Below are 20,772 nucleotides of genomic sequence, written 5' to 3'. Positions count from 1 at the left end.
GAGAAGAGAGAATTATGTATTTGTCCTTAAACTCATGGTTTGGAAAAAAGAGAGCTGTACCTTGTGTTTGGGAGTTGTGGGAGTTGCTCCCTAAAACCACACAGATCTCAGCAGGCATGTTGCTGTCACTCACTTTGCCATTACTGGCCACCGACTCTGTGGGGGAAGCCACCTCAGATTTTACTGTGACAGATATAGGCTTAGGGGAGGTTGTGGGGACAGCTTGCGTGGTTGCTGCCGCCGTGGGGACCACGGCAGTGTCTTTCGGCTCCTGGCTGGGGTTGGGCACCTCCTGACAGCTCATGACTCGTCTGTACAGCAAGTGTGATATAAACGGCAAGAGACAAAAACAAGGGTGGGTTAAAATTTTGCAGAATGATTACTTCAGGTGCCATTAGACCCAGAGAACTGATTTTTCATTATTTTTTTACAATAAAGATTAACATTGTTACATGGACAAGTAGCTAATTTGCCGCTCCGGTAAGGAACAACATTTAAACAGGTGTCAGTGAAACACTCCAGGTTTTGTCTAAAAGGATATTGTTTTTTTTTTCTTCGATTTTGTTTCAACCACTTTCTATTAAAAACTGTAACTTTAATTTCTTCAATTCTGGTAAAATATTATTCCGTAACTGTGTATCGTTAACTTAGAATGATGACTGTCTGACTGTCCTGTTTTTCGTTTTGCTGCACTGCAATTGTGACATTTTTCCCCCATGCCTGGCAGTATTTCTATTACTTATTTGTTTTGTTACTAACTGGCAAATGATTTGTTGAGCAAGACTGTTCACATGTTTATAAATCTATTAAAAAAAGGAAACTTTTTTATTAACTGAATTATCAATTTATTATTATTATTATTATTATATATTAATTGAGTTCTGATCAACTACTTTCAGTGTTTGTTAAAGGGGTCATGACATGTTCATATATATATATATATATATATATATATATATATATATATATATATATATATATATATATAGGTTGTGAGGTGCGAGGGGCGGCGGCTTCCTTAGCAGCTCATACTTCCCTGGGGCCAAAGTGTGAGAGGAGAAGGGCCGCAAGGCATCCAAGCCTGTCGGCCTTGACACATTATCTAATTCCCAGGCATTGCATCTAATTTGTGGCAGGGATCCGGGTGCGGGTCCGATGGGTTACTTAACTCTGCTGGTACTCTCCCCGCTCTACTCCTGGACCTGAGAGGATGGCGGTGTGCACACAAAAAGATAGAAGCCTGCTTCCCAAGGAAAGGCATGCCCTATGTTTAAATGACATGATGAGGCTACAATATAGGCGCATCATTTGCTGCCTAAATGAGGCTTATTAAATTGCACCTTTCCTCTTTTCTGCCCACTCCTTTTGTGAGCCGGGCTGAAGAATGGTCCTCAGAGACAGGGTGGCAACAACGAGAGGGAGGGAGGGGCGGGTCATTCCACCACAAAAGGTGTAACCGATTTGTTTGGTAATCGTGTACAAAATTGGTACTACATCCTGCATCTGCCTACTGTTGAATTACTTGATCATTTTAAAGTGTTTCTGAAAACAGAAATTGATTACATTTGTGACATGATATTAGACTTTCCTGGTGAGCATGACATTTTTTTTTTACAAGTTTGACAATAGATCATGTGGTTGCCACAGACACATTTGTTTTGGTGTAAAATTTCAACTGATTTCACCACAGTTCAAAAATAGTATTTTCTGACAAGAAAAGCATTGTTAACGTCAACGACCAATGAACAGATAATCCACTTGAAATCTTCAAAGCTTTGAAAATCACACAGTAAAAAATAACAACTTGTTCCCTTATTTCCTAAGCAAGTCTTAAGAATGGCTTTTGTTGACGGGTCACGTGACGACACGTGAGAATCAGACATGTGAGCGGCTAGCTCAGCACACTTTGGGTGTATCGAATCTCACCGTTTATAACATCAAAAAAAAAAACAGCAGTTACATATTACATAAACATGGCAAAGAAGTCTATAAAGGGGATAATGGAAAGCAGGTGAGAACCAGCTTGATAATATAAATAATATTTTAATTATAAACTTAACCAAAAAAGACAAACGCACACACACAGGTGTCGGAAAGTTGTTCGTAAATCTCTCTCTCTCGCACTGCAGCGCCAGTTGGCCCTTATCCCTCTCTGAGGCTTAATTAGCCTGATTAGGGGCCGGGAGTGCAAAATCACTACCCAGCCCCGCCCTCCGTCCTGCCACAAAGTTAAAATCATCAGACTAAGTCAAAATCATCAGACTAAGGAGCCATTAAAAGACAATTACTTGCTCAATATGAGGACTCTGGCGGCCCTGCGAGCTGGGACTCGATTTGGGAAGCACGCCGGGAGAAGAAATCCAGCATCGACTGTCCAACATCTTGGTGATGCTGACGAAGGTTGTTGCTGATTTGAAGGATCTCGCTGTTATATGGCGATCGATTGCGGCAATGGAAACAACATTTTTGGTCAAAAGAGTGGCAGATGTTGAGAAATGAATCGATTAGCTTGAGTCATCGGAAAGGGATTTATCTGCTAATCCACCCGCATCCAAAACTGACTTGGAATACATTTTGGAAAAACTGGAAGATCTCGAAAATAGGAACCGAAGGAACAATATACAGATTGTTGGAAGTCCTGAGCATGAACAGGGAAGAGATATGGTGAAAACCCAGACAAGAGTCTGCTCAACATAACAGGCCATAAGCTGGAAATAGAGCAAGCTCACAGATCTGCTGAGGGACACAATTCTGGCCAAATTTCTGAGATCATACGATAAAGATCTTGTGTTACAGGAATCGAGTAGCAAAGGAAATCTTTCTTGGAAAAAAATCACAATATTTTCTTGCTCCCAGATTTTGGGAATTCGATAAGAGAGAAATGCGATCGGTTCAAGGAATGTAAGAAACTCTTACATCAATGGAAGATCGCTTTTGCACTGATGTTTCCGGACAAACTGAGAATAGACACAAAGGATGGCAGCAAAGTATTTTTATGCCCCAAAAAGGCACTGGCCTTCAGACAAATTATGCGTGAGTAAACCATTGGGTGTTTCTTATTTGAGTGTCTCAACTGTCTAAGGAAGATGGGCGACATTTTTTGTTTCTTTCTGCGCTGGCTCCGCCTAGCGGCTGGAGTTTGTTTTGTGGCATGACACTCCAAGAAACTTTTGCATTGACGGAAGATCACTTTTACACTGAAGTTCCCGGCCAGATTTGAGAATGGACAATATGGATGACCGAAAATATCTATATGCTCACAAAGGATGTCTTTTATAAAGTTGAGGGACTGAGTAAGTCATGGTGTATTTTTCCCTCCTCCAAGGCCTCGGAATGAATTTGACTCTTGATCATCCAAGGAACGGAGATGCCTATTTCTTTTCTTTATGTGCTGGCTCTGCCTAGCGGCTGGAGTTTGTTTTGCTTCGGGTCAACTGTGGATGAATCTGATAGTTCTTTGTGCTTACGCCTACGGTTGGCTGGAGTTTGTTTGTGTGGAGTGTTTTTAAGGGACATTAGAATAATTACGTCATCTGCTGCACTCATAACAGCTGGCTCACTGAACAATTGTATGTCTGTCTGAGGAAACTGAACGGCACACCTTCAAGACAAGTTCTGTGAATGAATCTACTGTCTAAATGTTCTTTGTGTTTATTCTGCCTGTTGGCTGTAGTCTGTTTACAAAGAATTTTCTGTTATAAAATTTTGCCTCACAAAATTTGTACAGAAACACCAGACTTGAGCAATCCGATGGCAAAGTTGTTGCAGGGACTCTCATATGCGTACATGGACCTTCTGAGTTTAGAGGGATTGATGGCGGTTGGTGCTGTCATGCGCTGGGTTAATGCCTTTTTCTGTTTTTTTCGGGGATTGATTGTTGCATTAATGGGGAATGTGGTCTGTATAATCTTGCTTTTGACACACATTTTTTTTTATTATATCAATATGTAAAATGTTAATGAGTGGATTATCTCTTTTCACATGGAATGTGAATGGGTTTGGGCACCCCATAAAAAGAAGGTTATATCTTTTCTTCAGCGTAAAAATATGATAATGTTTCTTCAAGAAACGCATCTTTCCCACAGGAAGCTGAAACATTTGGGAAGACATGTTTTCTTTAGTGTTGGTTCAAGTAAGAGTAGGGGAGTAATTATACTGATAAATAAACATCTACAATTCAAATTCAAAAAACAGATTAAGATAAAATAGGAAGTCATTATTGTTTTAGCAGACATTCAGGGGCAAAGGTAGATTTTGGCTAATATTTACACACCTAACGCTGATGATCAGGGATATTTTATAGATCTTGAAGGGATGTTGCAAACCGCTGGCACCCCTCATGATATAATATTGGAAGGAGACTTTAATCTATTTATGGACTCCTTGATCATAGTGAAGCAAAAGTGTGTAAGCCCCCTAGAGCAACACTGACAATTCACAGAATGTGTAAAAATCTTTGTCTTGCAGATATCTGGTGACTTTTGTGCCCATCTGGTAGGGACTATAATTATTTTTTTTATCAGTTCATAAGATTTATTCTAGAATAGATTTTTTCTTGATATCTAAATTCCTCATTTCATATGTTGTTGACTGCTCAATTGGAAACATTTCAGTCTCAGATCATGCCCTGGTGAGTTTAGAGATGTTGCCAAATATAGTGAAAAATAAATCATATATAGTTGGCGCTTTAATGTATCCCTTATGCAAAATCCTGATTTCTAACAAATGTTAAAGACTGAAATCAATGTTTATATGGAGACCAACTGGTCCTCTGTATCCTCTGTGAGCGTGGCTTGGGAGGCACTTAAGGCAGTTCTTAGGGGTCAGATTATACAGAATGCCTCATTTACCAAAAAATCCAAAGCACGTGGATTTGGAAGGGAATAATAAAAGTGCCGAGGCAAAGCTGAAGTACCGAATGTCATCTGATGGCCTCAGAGAATTGACACGATTGAAATACAGATATAATATTCAGGGCAAAACAGTCATATTGAGTCGGGGGACAAAGCAGGGAAGCTTCTGGCAAGATATATAAAACAGAGACAGTGAAATCTGCTGGTTGTGAAATATCTACCTCAGCCATTGATATTAATAATGCTTTTAAAGAATTCTATCTTGATCTCTATAGTTACATGTCTTCATCTACTGATTAAGACATGGAAGCCTCCACAGAACTATTAACTCCTTTTCAGGATACAAAGACAATTGGTGTAAATCCAAAGCTTTGGCTTTAACAGCATATTGCTCAGTTATGGCTTTCCAGCCGGGCGCTTTCCAGTGGCCCAAACAGGGCATTAAGTATTTGTGCATTTTATTCCCAGCAAAATTGTGTGATTTAGTTAAATTTTGTCTAACCTATTAAGTTATGACATCTCTTATACATATAGATCAGGTGAGGTTTATTGGGACCGCAGCTCTTCTGACAACATTTGGTGTTTCACCAATATCATGTTGTTAGTGGCAAATGATCAGACTCCGGTCGCTGCCATCTCACTTGACGCCAAAAAGGCATTTGATATGGTAGAATGGAATAATCATTTTAAGATTTTGGAAATATATGGGTTCGGGGGTACTTTCATTGGTTGGATTAAGTTACTTTATAGACACCCTGTAGCGGCAATATAATCAACTGAATTCATTTCTGATTATTTTACTTTGAATTGGGTCACTTGGCAGGGTTGTCCTCTTTCCCCATTATTGTTCTGTCTTGCCCTGGAACCATTAGCAGCTGCGATAAGATGATTTTCCAGGGGTGGTGGCGGGAGGTATGGGACATAAACTTGTGCTTTACGCACTTGATATTTTATTAATCGCCTCTGACCCTGCCTTGCCTCCACAGAACTATTAACTCCTTTTCTAAGTTTCAGGATACAAAAGACAATTGGTGTAAATCCGAAGCTTTGGCTTTAACAGCATATTGCTCAGTTTTGGCTTTCCAGCCGGGTGCTTTCCAGTGGCCCAAACAGGGCATTAAGTATTTGGGCATTTGGGCATTTTATTCCCAGCAAAATTGTGTGATTTAGTTACATTTTGACCCCTTAATAAAATGGTTTGAGGGATGTGGACAGGTGGGCTTCATTACATTTATCTATGATTGGGAAATTTAAATGTCATTAAAATAAACTGTATTCCAAAATTCAATTACTTGCTGCAGACTCTCCCTATAGATGTCCCTCTCTTATTTTAAGCTGATTGACAAATGTGGGCAAGGCCTACCCAACATTTGGCTCATTGGTCGCTTCCACCTGAGAGAGCTCCTCCCTGGATCTGTATAGAACAGGAAGTTCTTGCCCCTATTTCACCATTGCAGAGCCTTTCTAGCAAACTAATCGCAGAAGTTACATCCCGTTATCTCGCATTTGAACTCAGTATGGACAAAAGTATCCAGACTGTTTAATTCAGACATTTTTTTTAGCATATGAGCATATGGCTGATCCCCAGATTATGCATCAACAAGTCCCCTTTTTGCTAGTCAGAATGGATTGGGAGTGGGGTTACTTCACTTGGTGACCTATATGAGAGTGGAATGTTGAGATCCTTTCAAAATTTGGTTCAACTTCTTGGGATTCCTAGATCTCAGTTCTCTAAGCATTTACAGTTGCACCACCTGCTCTGTACTGTTTTTGGGAGTGGTTTACACCCCCCTAAAGTGGCAGATACTCTGGGAGTGGTGATTACTGCTTTTAGAAAAGGTCATTAGGCATCAGTGTTTTACTCCCTGCTAATTCAGAGTCTGGAGGATGGAACTTCAGCTTCTCTTAATAGATTATGGGAGAAAGATCTAAACTTGGTATGGGAGGAGGGAGTGTATATATCCATATAATACATAAACTGAATAAAAATGTTAAACTGCTATTTAAAAATTTATAGCGCTCCCTAGCATCATACATTGATGGAATTTTGCACATGACCCCAGAATGTGCTGTTGTCCTTGTGTATTATTAACTTTTGAGTAATTTGCTCACAAGATACTGGCCAATTAGTCATAAGCCACACCCAAAAAGGTACTGGCTTACAGATGAGCATTATAGTTATATTCTGCACTGGTTTAGCGCCCCATTTACAGTTCTGTGAAAAAGGCCTGATCTCTTTTTTTTTGTGTATATCTCATACTAAATGGTTTCAAAAGTTCAAAATAAATCTAACATAAAACAAAGGCATTCTGAGTAAACACAAAATAAAAGTTTTTAAATGATAAATGTTATTTATACAAGCAAAATCAAGTTATCCAATACAAACTGGGCCTGTTTTAAATATTTTGCCCCCTTAGTTACTAAATCCCCAGCAAGACATTGATCCAAAGCATAGGAGTAAGTCCACCTCTGAATGGCTCAAAAGAAGCAAAATTAAAGTTTTGGAGTGGCCTAGTCAAAGTCCTGATTTGAACCCGAATGAGATGCTGTGGCAGGACCTTAAGGCAGTTTATGCTTGAAACCCCTCCAATGTGGCTGAACTAAAGCAGTTCTGCAAAGAAAAGTGGGCAAAAATTCCACCACAGCATTGTGAAAGACTGATTTCCAGTATCGGAAGCGTTTGGTTGCAGTTGTTGCTGCTAAAAGTGGCAAAACCAGCTAATAAGTTTAAGGGGCAGTTAGTTTTTCACATGGGTGATGTGTTGGATAACTTTTGCTTCAATAAAAAAAGAAAACGGTATTTTGTGTTTAATTAGTTTGTCTTTGTTTTACACTTATATCTTGTTTGAAGATCTAAAACAATTTAGTATGAAAAATACACAAAAATAGAAGAAATCAGGATGGGGCAAAAACTTTTTCATAGCACTGTAAAGGAATTATACAGATCAGCCAACAGCGCAAATGCGGTTATACAGTGGACGATGCCACAGACCGCTGCCTGGACTGTACATATACACTGTGATCCAGACTCCCAAGCCATCTACAAAGCACATCTGGATATGTCAAACTATACCAATCTTCTCCATCATTTGATCAGTGTTTGATGAATTACTGCAGATATGATGGGTTGAAAATGTTCACAAACATTTCTTAAATAAAAATGTACTTTTAATTTTTTACTTTTATTTGTGGTTATAGCGCAAATCTAAATCGCACCAGGCAATACACAGAATTACATAGAAAGGAGGCGTGTTTGCGCTGGAAGGAATGACGATGACTATTTAATATTCAAGACGCAGTGCAATTTCAGTGCTGACTGTGGGTGGTTAGTGAATAATACACAGGTTTTTGCACCGAAATACCAAGAGCAAAAGTTGCGCAACTGTTTAGTGGATCTGCACAATGTAATGACCCTATTATATAATTTACAGCAGTTCAAATAATTTTTCGCTTCACTTGAGTGCAATCCTGTATCTCGGGCTCCCTTGACAGGCGCCAACAGATTGAAAACACCTCTACTAATGCACACCTTTTTCATGATTAGAGAGCTTGAAAAAACTTCCCTCAAATTCATCTCTGCAAACTTGACAAGAAATTGCTCAGTCAATGTAATCTCCCTGGTTAGTGGTGTTTACTGTATGTAAAGACCCAGATGCTCCACTTTGCTGTTGTCCAATACAACATTCTGTATGTAGATGATGCGGCTTGGACACATCATCAGTGATGAACCCAGGGTTGTTGGGTGTTTCGGGTCTAATCATCAGACACCCTCACCTGGGTGACCCAACCGGGGATGATCAGTCCCCAGCTTGTGTCCAAGTGGCACGCTACACCATGGATCCCCACTCTTGACCCACAACCACCTTGAAGCTTTTTCCACAGCTTCAATGATGTTCCTGGTGGCTTTTCTTTCCTGCAACCCTCTGATGCCAAGGAGCCTGAGTGCCCGGTGCAGAGACTGCCCTGGAAATCCCATGCAGCCCACCTCGATAGGCTCACAGCGGGCCTTCCATCCATTCCCTCTACAGGCCTCTAGCAGCTCAAGGTATTTGGCCCTCTTCCGCTCATGGGCTTCCTCTATGCGGTCTTCCCAGGGGACTGTAAGTTCCAAGATCGCTACTTGCTTTGAGGAGTCAGATGTTAATATCACGTTTGGCCTGAGTCTTGTTTTCTCAATGTGCTCTGGTCCACTTTCAGCTGCCAGTCAGGAGCCGTGGCTAGCAACCCTGTTGAGGACTTCCCCTCTGCCTGCGTGTTCTCCCCTGCCCCGACAAAGGCGATGTTGTGACTTGCTGGGAGCTGCTGTTTGCTCTGTCGTATTCCTGTGCAAATGGTATCCGCTACTGCCTTCAACATCTGGTCATGGCACCATGTGTACCTCCCCTCTCCCAGGGCTTTCGGGCAGCAGCTCAGGATGTGCTCTAGAGAACCTCTTGCCAGGCACAGTGGGCATGCTGGAGTTTCCACAAGACCCCAAGTATGCAGATTGGATGGGCTTGGTAGGACATTGTATACCGACTGAATCAGAAATTTGAGTCTCGCTGGTTCTGACTTCCAAATTTCTGTCCAGGTGATCTTTCTTGTAGATGCATGGTCCCAGGTCGTCCAAGCTCCCTACTGACGTATGGCCACTGTCTTACTGTGGCGCTCCTCCTCTACCTCAGCACGAATCTCCTCCTGAACCAGCCGCCGTCTCTCACTCCCCTGCGCTTTGTCATAGCGGGTCTTGTATGACTACCAAGCCCTGCTCGTCCGACTGCCACAGAACCTACCAAGACACCATGTCTCAGCCTTGCTTCTGCCTGCTCAACTGCCTCCTGAGCCCACCACTTCCTTCCAGTTCTCACTGTGATGCCTGCAGAGGAGACTCTGCAGTCAGATGAGTCCCTGTAAAGTAGGACCTCCCTGGCTCTGGTGACTTTAAACTCCTCTGTTAGGCCGGTGAAGGCAAGCTGCAGCTTGTTTGTGTGCCCATATAGAGCAATACTGCTAAGGCTCTTCGGCAGGCCCAGCCACCTGCGAAGGAACTGGCTGATGTTTCGCTCAAAGCTCTCCACGGTGGTTATCGGGACTTCGTATATCAGCAGTGGCCAAAGGAGTCTTGGCAGGATTCTGCGTTGATAGATCCATGCTTTGAACTTCCCTGGGAGTCCTGACTTGTCCACTGCTGACAGCCAGGATTTCTGAGAGCCGCTGAGAGCCGGGGTGTCTCTCAGGGTTCCGTTGAATATCTTCCCCAGGCTCTTCACGGGCTTCTCGGACACTGATGGAACTAGGAATCCCTCCAGGTGGAAGCGATACTTATCGACCACTATCCCCTTCCTCAGGACCAAGGACCTGGATTTGGCTGGCTTGAAAGCCATCCTTGCCCACGTGATGAACCTCTCCAGCCCGCGAAGGAGCCAGCGGCATCCTGTCACTGAAGTTGATGTGACCGTCAGATCATCCATGAATGCTCGTATAGGAGGTTGGCGAATACCAGATCTGGACAAGGGGCCCCTGAATTCCACTTCTGCTGACTTGACGAGCATATTCATTACCAGGGCGAACAACATCACTGAAATGGTACAACCAGTAATGATGCCTTTCTCTAGGCGATGCCATGCTGATGTTATTGTCAAGGAGGTGAATCTTAAAATGGAGCTGCCGTAGTAGTCCCGGATGAGTTCTTGGATCTTCTCTCGGACATGGTATGCTGCCAAGGTTTTTGTCACCAGCTTATGCGGAATGGATCTGTAAGCATTCACAAGGTCAAGCCAGAGGACTAACAGGTCACCTTGGTTTTCCTTTGCTTCACAGATCAACTGGGTGACCACTCCTGTATGCTCTATACAGCCTGGCACGCCTGGAACGCCTCCCTTCTGCACTGCGATGTCTATATAGAAATTCCTCAGGAGGTACTCAGTAAGCCGGTTTGCAAGGATCTTGAAAAAGACTTTGCCTTCCACACTTAGCAGCGAGATGGTGCGGAACTGCGTGATGTCACTCGCATTCTCCTCCTTTGGTATCCAAACACCTTCTGCATGCCTCCACTGCTTGGCTACCTTTCCCCTCCGCCATACTACCCTCTCCATAGCCTCTGCAGGAGTCTCGGGCAATGCTTGTATACTTTGTATGGCACTCTACTTGGCCCTGGAGCTGCACTTGTCTGCGCCGATCTGACTATATACCGGACTTCTGCCAGTGTTGGCTCTTTGTTGTTATACTGGATGGATGGGTCTGGTGGTGTAATTAGCTCTCCAAGGGGGGTCAGGTCTTCCTTTCTCCTATGGTCACTGTAGGTGTCACTGAGGTGTCGGTTGATTTCCTCTTCTGGGCATGTGAGTGTCCCGCTCCGCTTCTGCCCAAGCAGCTGTTTAGTGAATCCAAAGAGATTTGCTCTGAAGGCAGTCCGCTTGCGAGCCCTCTCCCGGCTGCTTTTCCACTCTGCGCGTCGGAGTGAGAAGCTTTTGTCGTATGATGTTCCGGAGCTCTGAGAGGGCTGGTCTGTCCTCTTCTCTTGCCTTCCTGAACTGCTGCTTTAGAGACCGTAGTTCTTTCCTGAGCTGGGTGATCTTAATCTCGCACCGGTTTGGCCTAGCTGTGCTGCTGGCTTTTGGTTGTTTAATGCCAAATCTTTCAGCACTGATGCTGATGATCAAAGTGCACATCAACTGGAGTCGCTGATCCACTTCTCCACTTGATGATGCTTCAAGGGTAGCATCAACATCCTCATAAAACTGGCCCCACTCAGTCCCCTTGTGTGCGGCAGGCCTAGCAACCCGGCGATGTTCCGATGGTCTGCTAGGTGAAGCATGCAAAGTTTGGAGGTTCTGGACACTGTGGGTTGGCTCCGGGTTCTGCTCCTCCATAAATAATTTATAATAATATAATATAATAATAAAAAATTATTAAAATATTTTATTCTTGTAATTTTTACTCTATTCTCAAAATATTATGACTTTATTCTTGAAATGTTAGATTTTTTTTTATGTGGCACTAAAATGCCATCATAGGTCCGAAATATCCCACAATCCACAACATTAACTTTTAATTAACTTTAATTTTATCTTGTAGATTGACATGTGTGGAGCACGTGAAATCGAGCTTTTCTCATGATCGTGCCAAGGAGACTGTAAATGAAAAGATTTATAGTGAATAAAGTTACATTTTGATCGGTTTCTCAACCAAAACCAATAGTATCACTTCAGGAAACAAAGATTAAAATACTTGAGTCATATAGATTACCTTTATGCAGCCTTTACTGCAAGTGCTTTTTGAAGCTTGAAAGTGTTGTATCCCATTGACTTGCATTGTATGGATATAAAAAATGTCTCCTTCAAAATATCTTCGTGTTCCGCAGAAGAAAATGTCAAACAATTTGAGACCATTTAAGGTTCAGCATATGATGAGAGAATTATAATTTTTAGGTAAATTATTCCTTTGTATACTCTGCAATGCATGTGCTGATATCTGGCTCCTCTAAATGTAGGACATTCTACAATGTTACCTTGTTCACATAACATTATGGTTTCTCTAACACGAAGAAACATCATTATAAAACCACTAATTATGAATTTATTATGGGTTTTTGCATTTAATTAACAGGAGAGTAGAGAAGCCATGGGATACAATAGGGAGATGATGGGACGTGGGAATCAACTCTGGGTCACCTATAAATGCACCCACATACAATGAGGAGCATGTGCGCAGACACCCAAAAATTGAGAGAAAAATAGAAAATGAGAAATTGGTTCTTATGAGTTAAATCCAGCATAGATGTAATGCTCAAATCTTCTACAACCAATTCGGGGCAATTCATGTCTTACAAAGTTCTTATTGTACTCTGAAAGGTTTGTAACAAGAACTATCACAATAAAGGGTGCTTTTACATATTTGCAGTAGTTGACTGATCATCAAGCATTAGGATGTGCATATTAACCCATAGTTATTTTTAGAATATACCTATTAATAAAAAACGTAAAGATCTTCTCTCATTTATGCTATTATACATAGTATACAGGTGAAACTCGAAAAATTAGAATATCGTGCAAAAGTTCATTAATTTCAGTAATTCAACTTAAAAGGTGAAACTAATATATTATATAGACTCATTACAAGCAAAGTAAGATATTTCAAGCCTTTATTTGATATAATTTTGATGATTATGGCTTACAGCTTATGAAAACCCCAAATTCAGAATCTCAGAAAATTTGAATATTGTGAAAAGGTTCAGTATTGAAGGCTCAAAGTGTCACACTCTAATCAGCTAAACACCTGCAAAGGGTTCCTGAGCCTTTAAATGGTCTCTCAGTCTGGTTCAGTTGAATTCACAATCATGGGGAAGACTGCTGACCTGACAGTTGTGCAGAAAACCATCATTGACACCCTCCACAAGGAGGGAAAGCCTCAAAAGGTAATTGCAAAAGAAGTTGGATGTTCTCAAAGTGCTGTATCAAAGCACATTAATAGAAAGTTAAGTGGAAGGGAAAAGTGTGGAAGAAAAAGGTGCACAAGCAGCAGGGATGACCGTAGCCTGGAGAGGATTGTCAGGAAAAGGCCATTCAAATGTGTGGGGGAGCTTCACAAGGAGTGGACTGAGGCTGGAGTTACTGCATCAAGAGCCACCACACACAGACGGGTCCTGGACATGGGCTTCAAATGTCAAACGTCTTACCTGGGCTAAAGAAAAAAAGAACTGGTCTGTTGCTCAGTGGTCCAAAGTCCTCTTTTCTGATGAGAGCAAATTTTGCATCTCATTTGGAAACCAAGGTCCCAGAGTCTGGAGGAAGAATGGAGAGGCACACAATCCAAGATGCTTGAAGTCCAGTGTGAAGTTTCCACAGTCTGTGTTGGTTTGGGGAGCCATGTCATCGGCTGGTGTTGGTCCACTGTGCTTTATTAAGTCCAGAGTCAACGCAGCCGTCTACCGGGACATTTTAGAGCACTTCATGCTTCCTTCAGCAGACAAGCTTTATGGAGATGCTGACTTCATTTTCCAGCAGGACTTGGCACCTGCCCACACTGCCAAAAGTACCAAAACCTGGTTCAATGACCATGGTATTATTGTGCTTGATTGGCCAGCAAACTCGCTTGACCTGAACCCCATAGAGAATCTATGGGGCATTGCCAAGAGAAAGATGAGAGACATGAGACCAAACAATGCAGAAGAGCTGAAGGCCGCTATTGAAGCACCTTGGTCTTCCATAACACCTCAGCAGTGCCACAGGCTGATAGCATCCATGCCACGCCGCATTGAGGCAGTAATTAATGCAAAAGGGGCCCAAACCAAGTACTGAGTACATATGCATGATTATACTTTTCAGAGGGCCGGCATTTCTGTATTTAAAATCCTTTTTTCTTATTGATTTCATGTAATATTCTAATTTTCTGAGATTCTGAATTTGGGGTTTTCATAAGCTGTAAGCCATAATCATCAAAATTATATCAAATAAAGGCTTGAAATATCTTACTTTGCTTGTAATGAGTCTATATAATATATTAGTTTCACCTTTTAAGTTGAATTACTGAAATTAATGAACTTTTGCACGATATTCTAATTTTTCGAGTTTCACCTGTAAATACTGCTTTAAGCCCTATTTGGATGGGATTCCTTTTCTAAACTAAGTTTGAGTTACAATTATTAAATCAACCGACATCTGTGATTTTATGTACCGATTCAGAGAGGACTAAAGATCTCCGTGTTTATACAGAGGAGGGAGTGTCTGTTTTGAAGAATTAATTTAGGTGATAAAACTTTTTTTTTTGTTTGTTTGAATGTAAAATTACTTATTTAAAAAAAATATTTTAAATAATTAATATATTATTTATTATTATTATATATTATTAATTATACATTATAAATTATATAAATTTGACATGAGTTTGTAAAAGTGGCTGCTTATAGTAAACCCACTGAAATAAAACAAGATATATCTGTGAATGATATAATTATAACATTTAGTTTTTAGCTGAGAAATTATTAAGGTGGTATCTTAACTGATGTTGATATTACAGTGGCCAGTCTTAGCAGTTTCCATAATTTGGCTCTCCTTGTTCATCTTATTTTCTTATTCATTGGATGGCAAATATTCAACATCCACATTGAAAGGTGCACAGGAGGCAGAAGATTGATCTTAACGATTATTAACGATCTTAGCGATATTTAGGTCAAAATACATGAGAAGCAGCATTGTGAAAATTTTATATCAGCAATCACAGATGTTGAGTTAGCCGAAAAACAGTGGGCACATTTGCTCTGAAATTTTTACTAAGGAAGGGACTTGGAAGGGATTAAAATCACAAAGTATGTCTGTGAAACACAATTACCTAACCTCTTCAGAGAAAACTAGTCCTGTCCAAATGTTTTAGAGTGCTCTGGTTATGAGTCTACTTATTCAATCAACTCTAAAACCAGGAATCAGAGTCAAACATTTATGGAATCGTACAGCCCTACATCCTGTACTAAAATTAAAAACACAAATTGAAATAAAGCAGGGATTTTGAATGCAAATAAAAAAAATAAAAAGCTGATAGGATGGTTGTGTCTTTACATAAATGTCAAAAACACCCAGCAGACTTCAACACACATCGATTGAAATTCTGCAGCAGAAATAGTGTTTTCAGATTTTTGTCAGGAAAGGAGATGACTAAAGTGTGTGGTTACTGCCTCTTTAATTACGATCCATCAAGAAAAGAGCCAGGAAGAGTCGAGTGTGCACAGGTCTCTACACATATTCATTTAGAAAACCAACAAAGCTGCGGGGAGATGTGGATATGATTTTTTATGATTTTTTATCTTTCTTTGGCTATTTCAGGATTTAATGGGAGAACATTAGACTGAAAGACCCAGTTTCCTTGAACCAGATCACACTGACATCAAACAGCACTGCCATGTTCTTATTTGTAGCTCACATAAAAAAAGATAATAAAAAAAAAATATTCTTCAGAATTTAATTTCTTTTGTTTTTGTTCTTTCATTTTAAATTGTGTGTGTGTTAAATTGTGTTCAAATTTCATGTGAACGAGTGGGCAACTAAAAGCCTTTTCAATTTATATGATAATGATTTCTGAATTAAAATATAATAACTAGGAGGTGTTCCGCCCTGCGGCATTGAGTCATATTTCCTAGTCGGACCCGTTTGAGGGACGGACCTGTTCGTGCATCAGTGCGGAAATCATTCACGAGTTTGCTTCATTACAGAGCTTGGTCAGATCTTTGTCTGTAAGTAATTACACGTCAGCATTGTGAAATACTGTGTGATGTACATGTTTACTTTCAGTAGTGTATTTTATTACGTTTGTGATTGTTCCGGTTTTCTCGAGTTACGCTCGGGTTTGAAGCCTTTTGCTTTGCTGACGCACTGTTTATCAGCCTCGGCGCTTCGCCTCAGGTTAATTAGTGGGTTTGTTTACATATGTTAATTCATATGGATTATGCATGTAGCAGTGAGTTGGTGATACTGCAGATATTTGTTTAATTTCTCTACATTAAGAACATCTGTAGCTTGTGTAAAAGTGTTTTACATAACAAGAGAATACTGTGTAAACTTACTGAGTTACTGGGTAACTTTATATTTTATTGTGTAAAGACCACAGACGTTACACTTTTGTAATGTTTATTTTCTGTTTATTCTTTCAGTCTTACAGACTTAAATGGAGAAAAACTTGAGAAATAAAACTGAGGAAGAAAAGAGTAAAAAAGATACAACATCAATCCTCAACAAGACTTCTGGAGTTTCTCTTCTTCATTTTGCTGTTGACTATCTGTCTAGCTGTACAAAGCAGACGTCGTATTGCGAGGGCAGAATAGGAGGTATTGAAAAGCATAATTGAATTATACAAAAAAGAAATCCCGAAAGAATTGGCTAAAATTAGAAACCCAGGGCAGCATCCAGGCGAGCACTGAGCCCTTAAATTGTGAGATTACATTTTATGATGGAAATCAAAAAAATGGCAAAGCAACCTGCAGTCAACCCATTTTGCTGTGATTTATGAATCCATAAAAACAACAGGCAGAATTTTGTTCTGCATCTACTTGCATGCTGCTTTACAATACCAGTGAACACCTTTTAAAAAAATAAATAAAAAATAACTAAAACAATTAGCAATTACTAATCAATATGTGTTCCAATGGAAAATCGAAGTAAGGAGCTTGGTCATTAAAACATTTAATGAGTAAATTGATGCAAAAAAAAAGGCTCGTTATTATAATTATTATTATTAGAAGTAGTACAGAGAATATTACATTTGACATTACAGTGGCCAGTCTTAGCAGTTTCTGCGATGATTGTTGATTTTATTTTTCATCGGTATGCATCAAAGATGGTGCTGTGGCAATAGCACACAGCGGACGCTCAAGATCCAAAATGGTAATATTTTTGTTTCTTAGCCTGACTTTTCTTTAAATTTGAATGGCACATGGACATCGGAGAAATCGGTGTTCATGTCTACTATCGTCAAACACTGCTACAGTATAGAAAGCATCCAACAACCAACCTGCATGATGATCTTCATGATGATCTGCAGGAGAAGCTAGGCAAACTCTGCTTGCTGCGGGGACCAGGCCGCCAGTCCTCAGTCACCTGATGCCGGAGGACAGAGGAAGGGATGTCATAAGTGGTGAGTGAGGAAGTGAAAGCTTGGCAAGCAGGCGGGGGTCCGTGCTAGGCTAAAAACAAACCCATGCCATCCCATTCATCCTGCTCCCTGGACAATAAATTGCATCCAACACCAGCGGACTACTCGGAATGAGTTTGGAGACTGCTGCGTCTTTTTTTCCACAGAGACGTGGCTCAGCGTTCCAGATGCTGCCAGTCGACAAGATGGGCTCACTTCATTTCGTACCACCAGAAATGCAGCTCTGTGTGGTAAGGCTCGCGGTGGTGGCTTGTGTTTATCAACATGGAATGGTGCAATAGCTCTGTGCTAGTTTTGACTGTTAGATGTAGACCATTCTATTTACCACGGGAATTAACCACTGTCCTTGAAGTCAGAGTGTACATTCCCCCCAGTGCTAATGCTAAGGAGGCACTTTGTGAACAATGGGGCAATTAGCTAACTGCAGAATGCACACCCTGATGGACTGTTTGTCATCGCCAGAGATTTCAACCATGCAAATCTCAAATCTCTGAATTCCAAGAACATGTGGACTTTGCAACGAGAGGGGCAAGTGTGTTGGATCTTGTTTACACAAATGTACCTGGCGGAGCCCTGCCCCCACCTCGGCTAAACAGACCACATATCTGTTATGCTAATCCCAGCATACAGACTGCTCATCAGATGCTCTAAACCGGTTCTGAAGCAGTTGAAAACCTGGCCAGCAGGAGCCATCTCTGCTCTTCAGGACTGTTTTGAGAGCACTGACAGTAACATGATCAGGGAGGCTGCAACCAATGGTGACTCCATCAAATCGGAGAAGTACATGGCATCAGTGTCCAGCTACATCACAAAGTGCATTGATGACATCACTGTCTCCAAGACCATCACTAAACGCTACAACCAGAAGCCGTGGATGACCGCAGAGGTGCGTGCGCTGAAGGCGACAAGGTGGCAATAACAACAGCGAGGGCCAATCTGTCCCGGGCCATCAGAGAGGCAAAGCATGCACATGCCCAGAGAATCCACAGCCACTTCCAGGACCAGTGACACATGGTGCAAGTGGAAGTGCTTTTAGGCCATCACTAATTACACCCTTCTATATGTGCTAAACAACTTCTACGCTCTTCTCAACTTCTATGATGTGGTGGAGAGGAAGACCACCCCTCCTCCCAACAACCAGTTGCTGCGTCTTACCATGGCTGATGTGAGGAAAACTCTACGCAGAGTCAACCCACGGAAGGCTCCTGGACCAGACAACATTCCTGGCCATGTGCTCAGAGTATGTGCAGACCAGCTGGTGGATGTTCTCACTGACATCAACATCTCCCGAGCAGCGCCATCATTCCAACATGCTTCAAGAGCAGCACCATCATCCCCGTGCCGAAGAAGTCTTCTGTGTCCAGCCTCAATGACTAGGTGTTCCATCTCAATCACACCCATCATCATGAAATGCTTCAAGAAGCAAAAACCGTTCTCTGAACATGGATAAAACAAAAGAGCTGGTTGTTGACTGTCCCTTGAACACTGATGGCTCCTCTGAGGAGATCGTCAAAAGCACCAAATTCCTTGGGTGTTCACCTAGCGGAGAACCTCACCTGGCCCCTCAACACCAGCTCAATAGCCAAGAAAGCCCAGCAGCATCTCTACTATCTGTGAAGGCTGAGAAAAGCACATCTCCCACCCCTCATCCTCATCACATTCTAAAGAGGGACTATCGAGAGTATCCTGAGCAACTGTATCATTACCTGGTATGGGAATTGCACAGGCTCAGATTGCAAGACCCTGCAGTGGACAGCGAGGACAAATGAAGATTATTGGGGTCTCTCTTCCCTCAAATCCCAGACATTTACACCACATGCTGCAAAGCCATCAGCTGTGTTATGTTTACATTTTACAGCATTTATTATTATATTGTAATATCTTTTTGCACTTTATTCCACACCAGAACTGTGTACTGGTCGACGCAGCACTGTCCTTTACTGTACCTATTGTCCTGTTTTAGAAATAATTGTACCGTCTTGCACGGTTGTCAAACTGATTGACAAATTCACTGGCGAAATGGATTGCTGTGAACTGTATGCCAATGATTGGCTTATGTTCAATAATATGGAAGCAAACAATACATTGTATTCTAAAACTGCTTTTTGTATTGTCTTATCAACTCTTCTGCCACAAGAATGTAATGCATTTTAATTATCTGAACATTTTCTATATTATATATACACATTTAATTTTTAAAGATAACTATGTTTAATTATTTCATCATCATATATTGAATTATTGTTATATGAGGGGCTTTCTCTGCAAATATTTGTATATGTGATTAATCGGGACACCACGTAATTAATTTGATTAAAAAAATGTAATCGATTGACAGCCCTAAAATTTAGTATTATAGTTATGATTTAAAACCAGTAGAGCATTTTATCTATAGGGGCCAAGCACCAAAGGTGCATAGGCAACTATTGTGTTTGTTGGTGTTCTTTTTAGGGGCCAAGCTCCGAAGGTGCATGGGCACCTATTGTGTTTGTAGTGTTCTATTAAGGGCCAAGCACTGAAAGTGCATAGACACTTATTGTAATCATTATTGTTGTTTTTCTTCTACTTCTTCCACCATTGAGTCAAAGGCAGCCCATACAACCCTATAGAAAGTTGTGAAATGTATTTCATACAGAGAGGACAGTCTGAACAATAACTGGAGTAAATTTGGAGTCCAACTCAAACACACGAACGCAACCAACAGCCCAAAATTTCACACATTTATGCTAATAATTTTTGAATGATAAGTGCTAGAATAAAAATTCTCTGATCGTATGTTGTACTTTTCCGTCTTTTTCTCATTTATAATTTTTCGAAAAATCTACTTTTTCGAACTCCTATAACATTAGACCGATTTGCATGAAAATGTAATCAGATCATCTTCAGACCAGGCTGACAAAAATATACGGAATTTAAGTTGATTAGGCAACAGTTCTTGAATAACGTGCAAACAAATTCGACGTAGAGCACCCCAAATGGCTATATCTCAGCAATTTGAGGGATTGGGACGAAACTTGGTATGTGTCATCACCATTAGACCCTGAGGTAACCTGCAGCGTTTTGCCGCACTGCCTCTTATTCATCAGGAGATAGAAAAATTTATATTTTGGCTTATAACTTTTGAACGCTTTCCTGCATGATAACCATCATGCCCAGATACAACCTGAAAAGTTTCAGTTACATACTGGTCAAAAATTCTAAGAACTAGCTATTTTTAGATTTTGTTTTTAAATAAATGGCTTTTTTTATGATTGAAATTTTACTTTTTCTAACTCCTCAAATGTGGTTTATCGGACTCTAA

At 40.9% G+C, this 20,772-nt stretch overlaps 1 protein-coding gene and 1 pseudogene across 2 annotated transcripts in view; both read right to left on the bottom strand.

The window, feature by feature from the left end:
* Window positions 1–20,772, bottom strand: part of LOC127620639 (zinc finger protein 618-like) — a 90,831-nt gene that overhangs the window by 15,732 nt on the left and 54,327 nt on the right. For both annotated transcript variants that reach the window (XM_052093851.1, XM_052093844.1), the window contains one exon: window positions 61–311. In XM_052093851.1, the coding sequence (XP_051949811.1) occupies window positions 61–304 (244 nt within the window). In that variant the 5' untranslated portion in view covers window positions 305–311. The remainder of the gene's footprint in view (window positions 1–60; window positions 312–20,772) is intronic.
* Window positions 8,614–11,503, bottom strand: LOC127620634 (uncharacterized; annotated as a pseudogene).

The sequence above is a fragment of the Xyrauchen texanus genome, chromosome 3 (assembly GCF_025860055.1).
Source record: "Xyrauchen texanus isolate HMW12.3.18 chromosome 3, RBS_HiC_50CHRs, whole genome shotgun sequence".
NCBI lineage: Eukaryota > Metazoa > Chordata > Actinopteri > Cypriniformes > Catostomidae > Xyrauchen > Xyrauchen texanus.
Note: the sequence above shows the minus strand (reverse complement) of the source record. Positions and strands in the feature narration are given on the sequence as shown.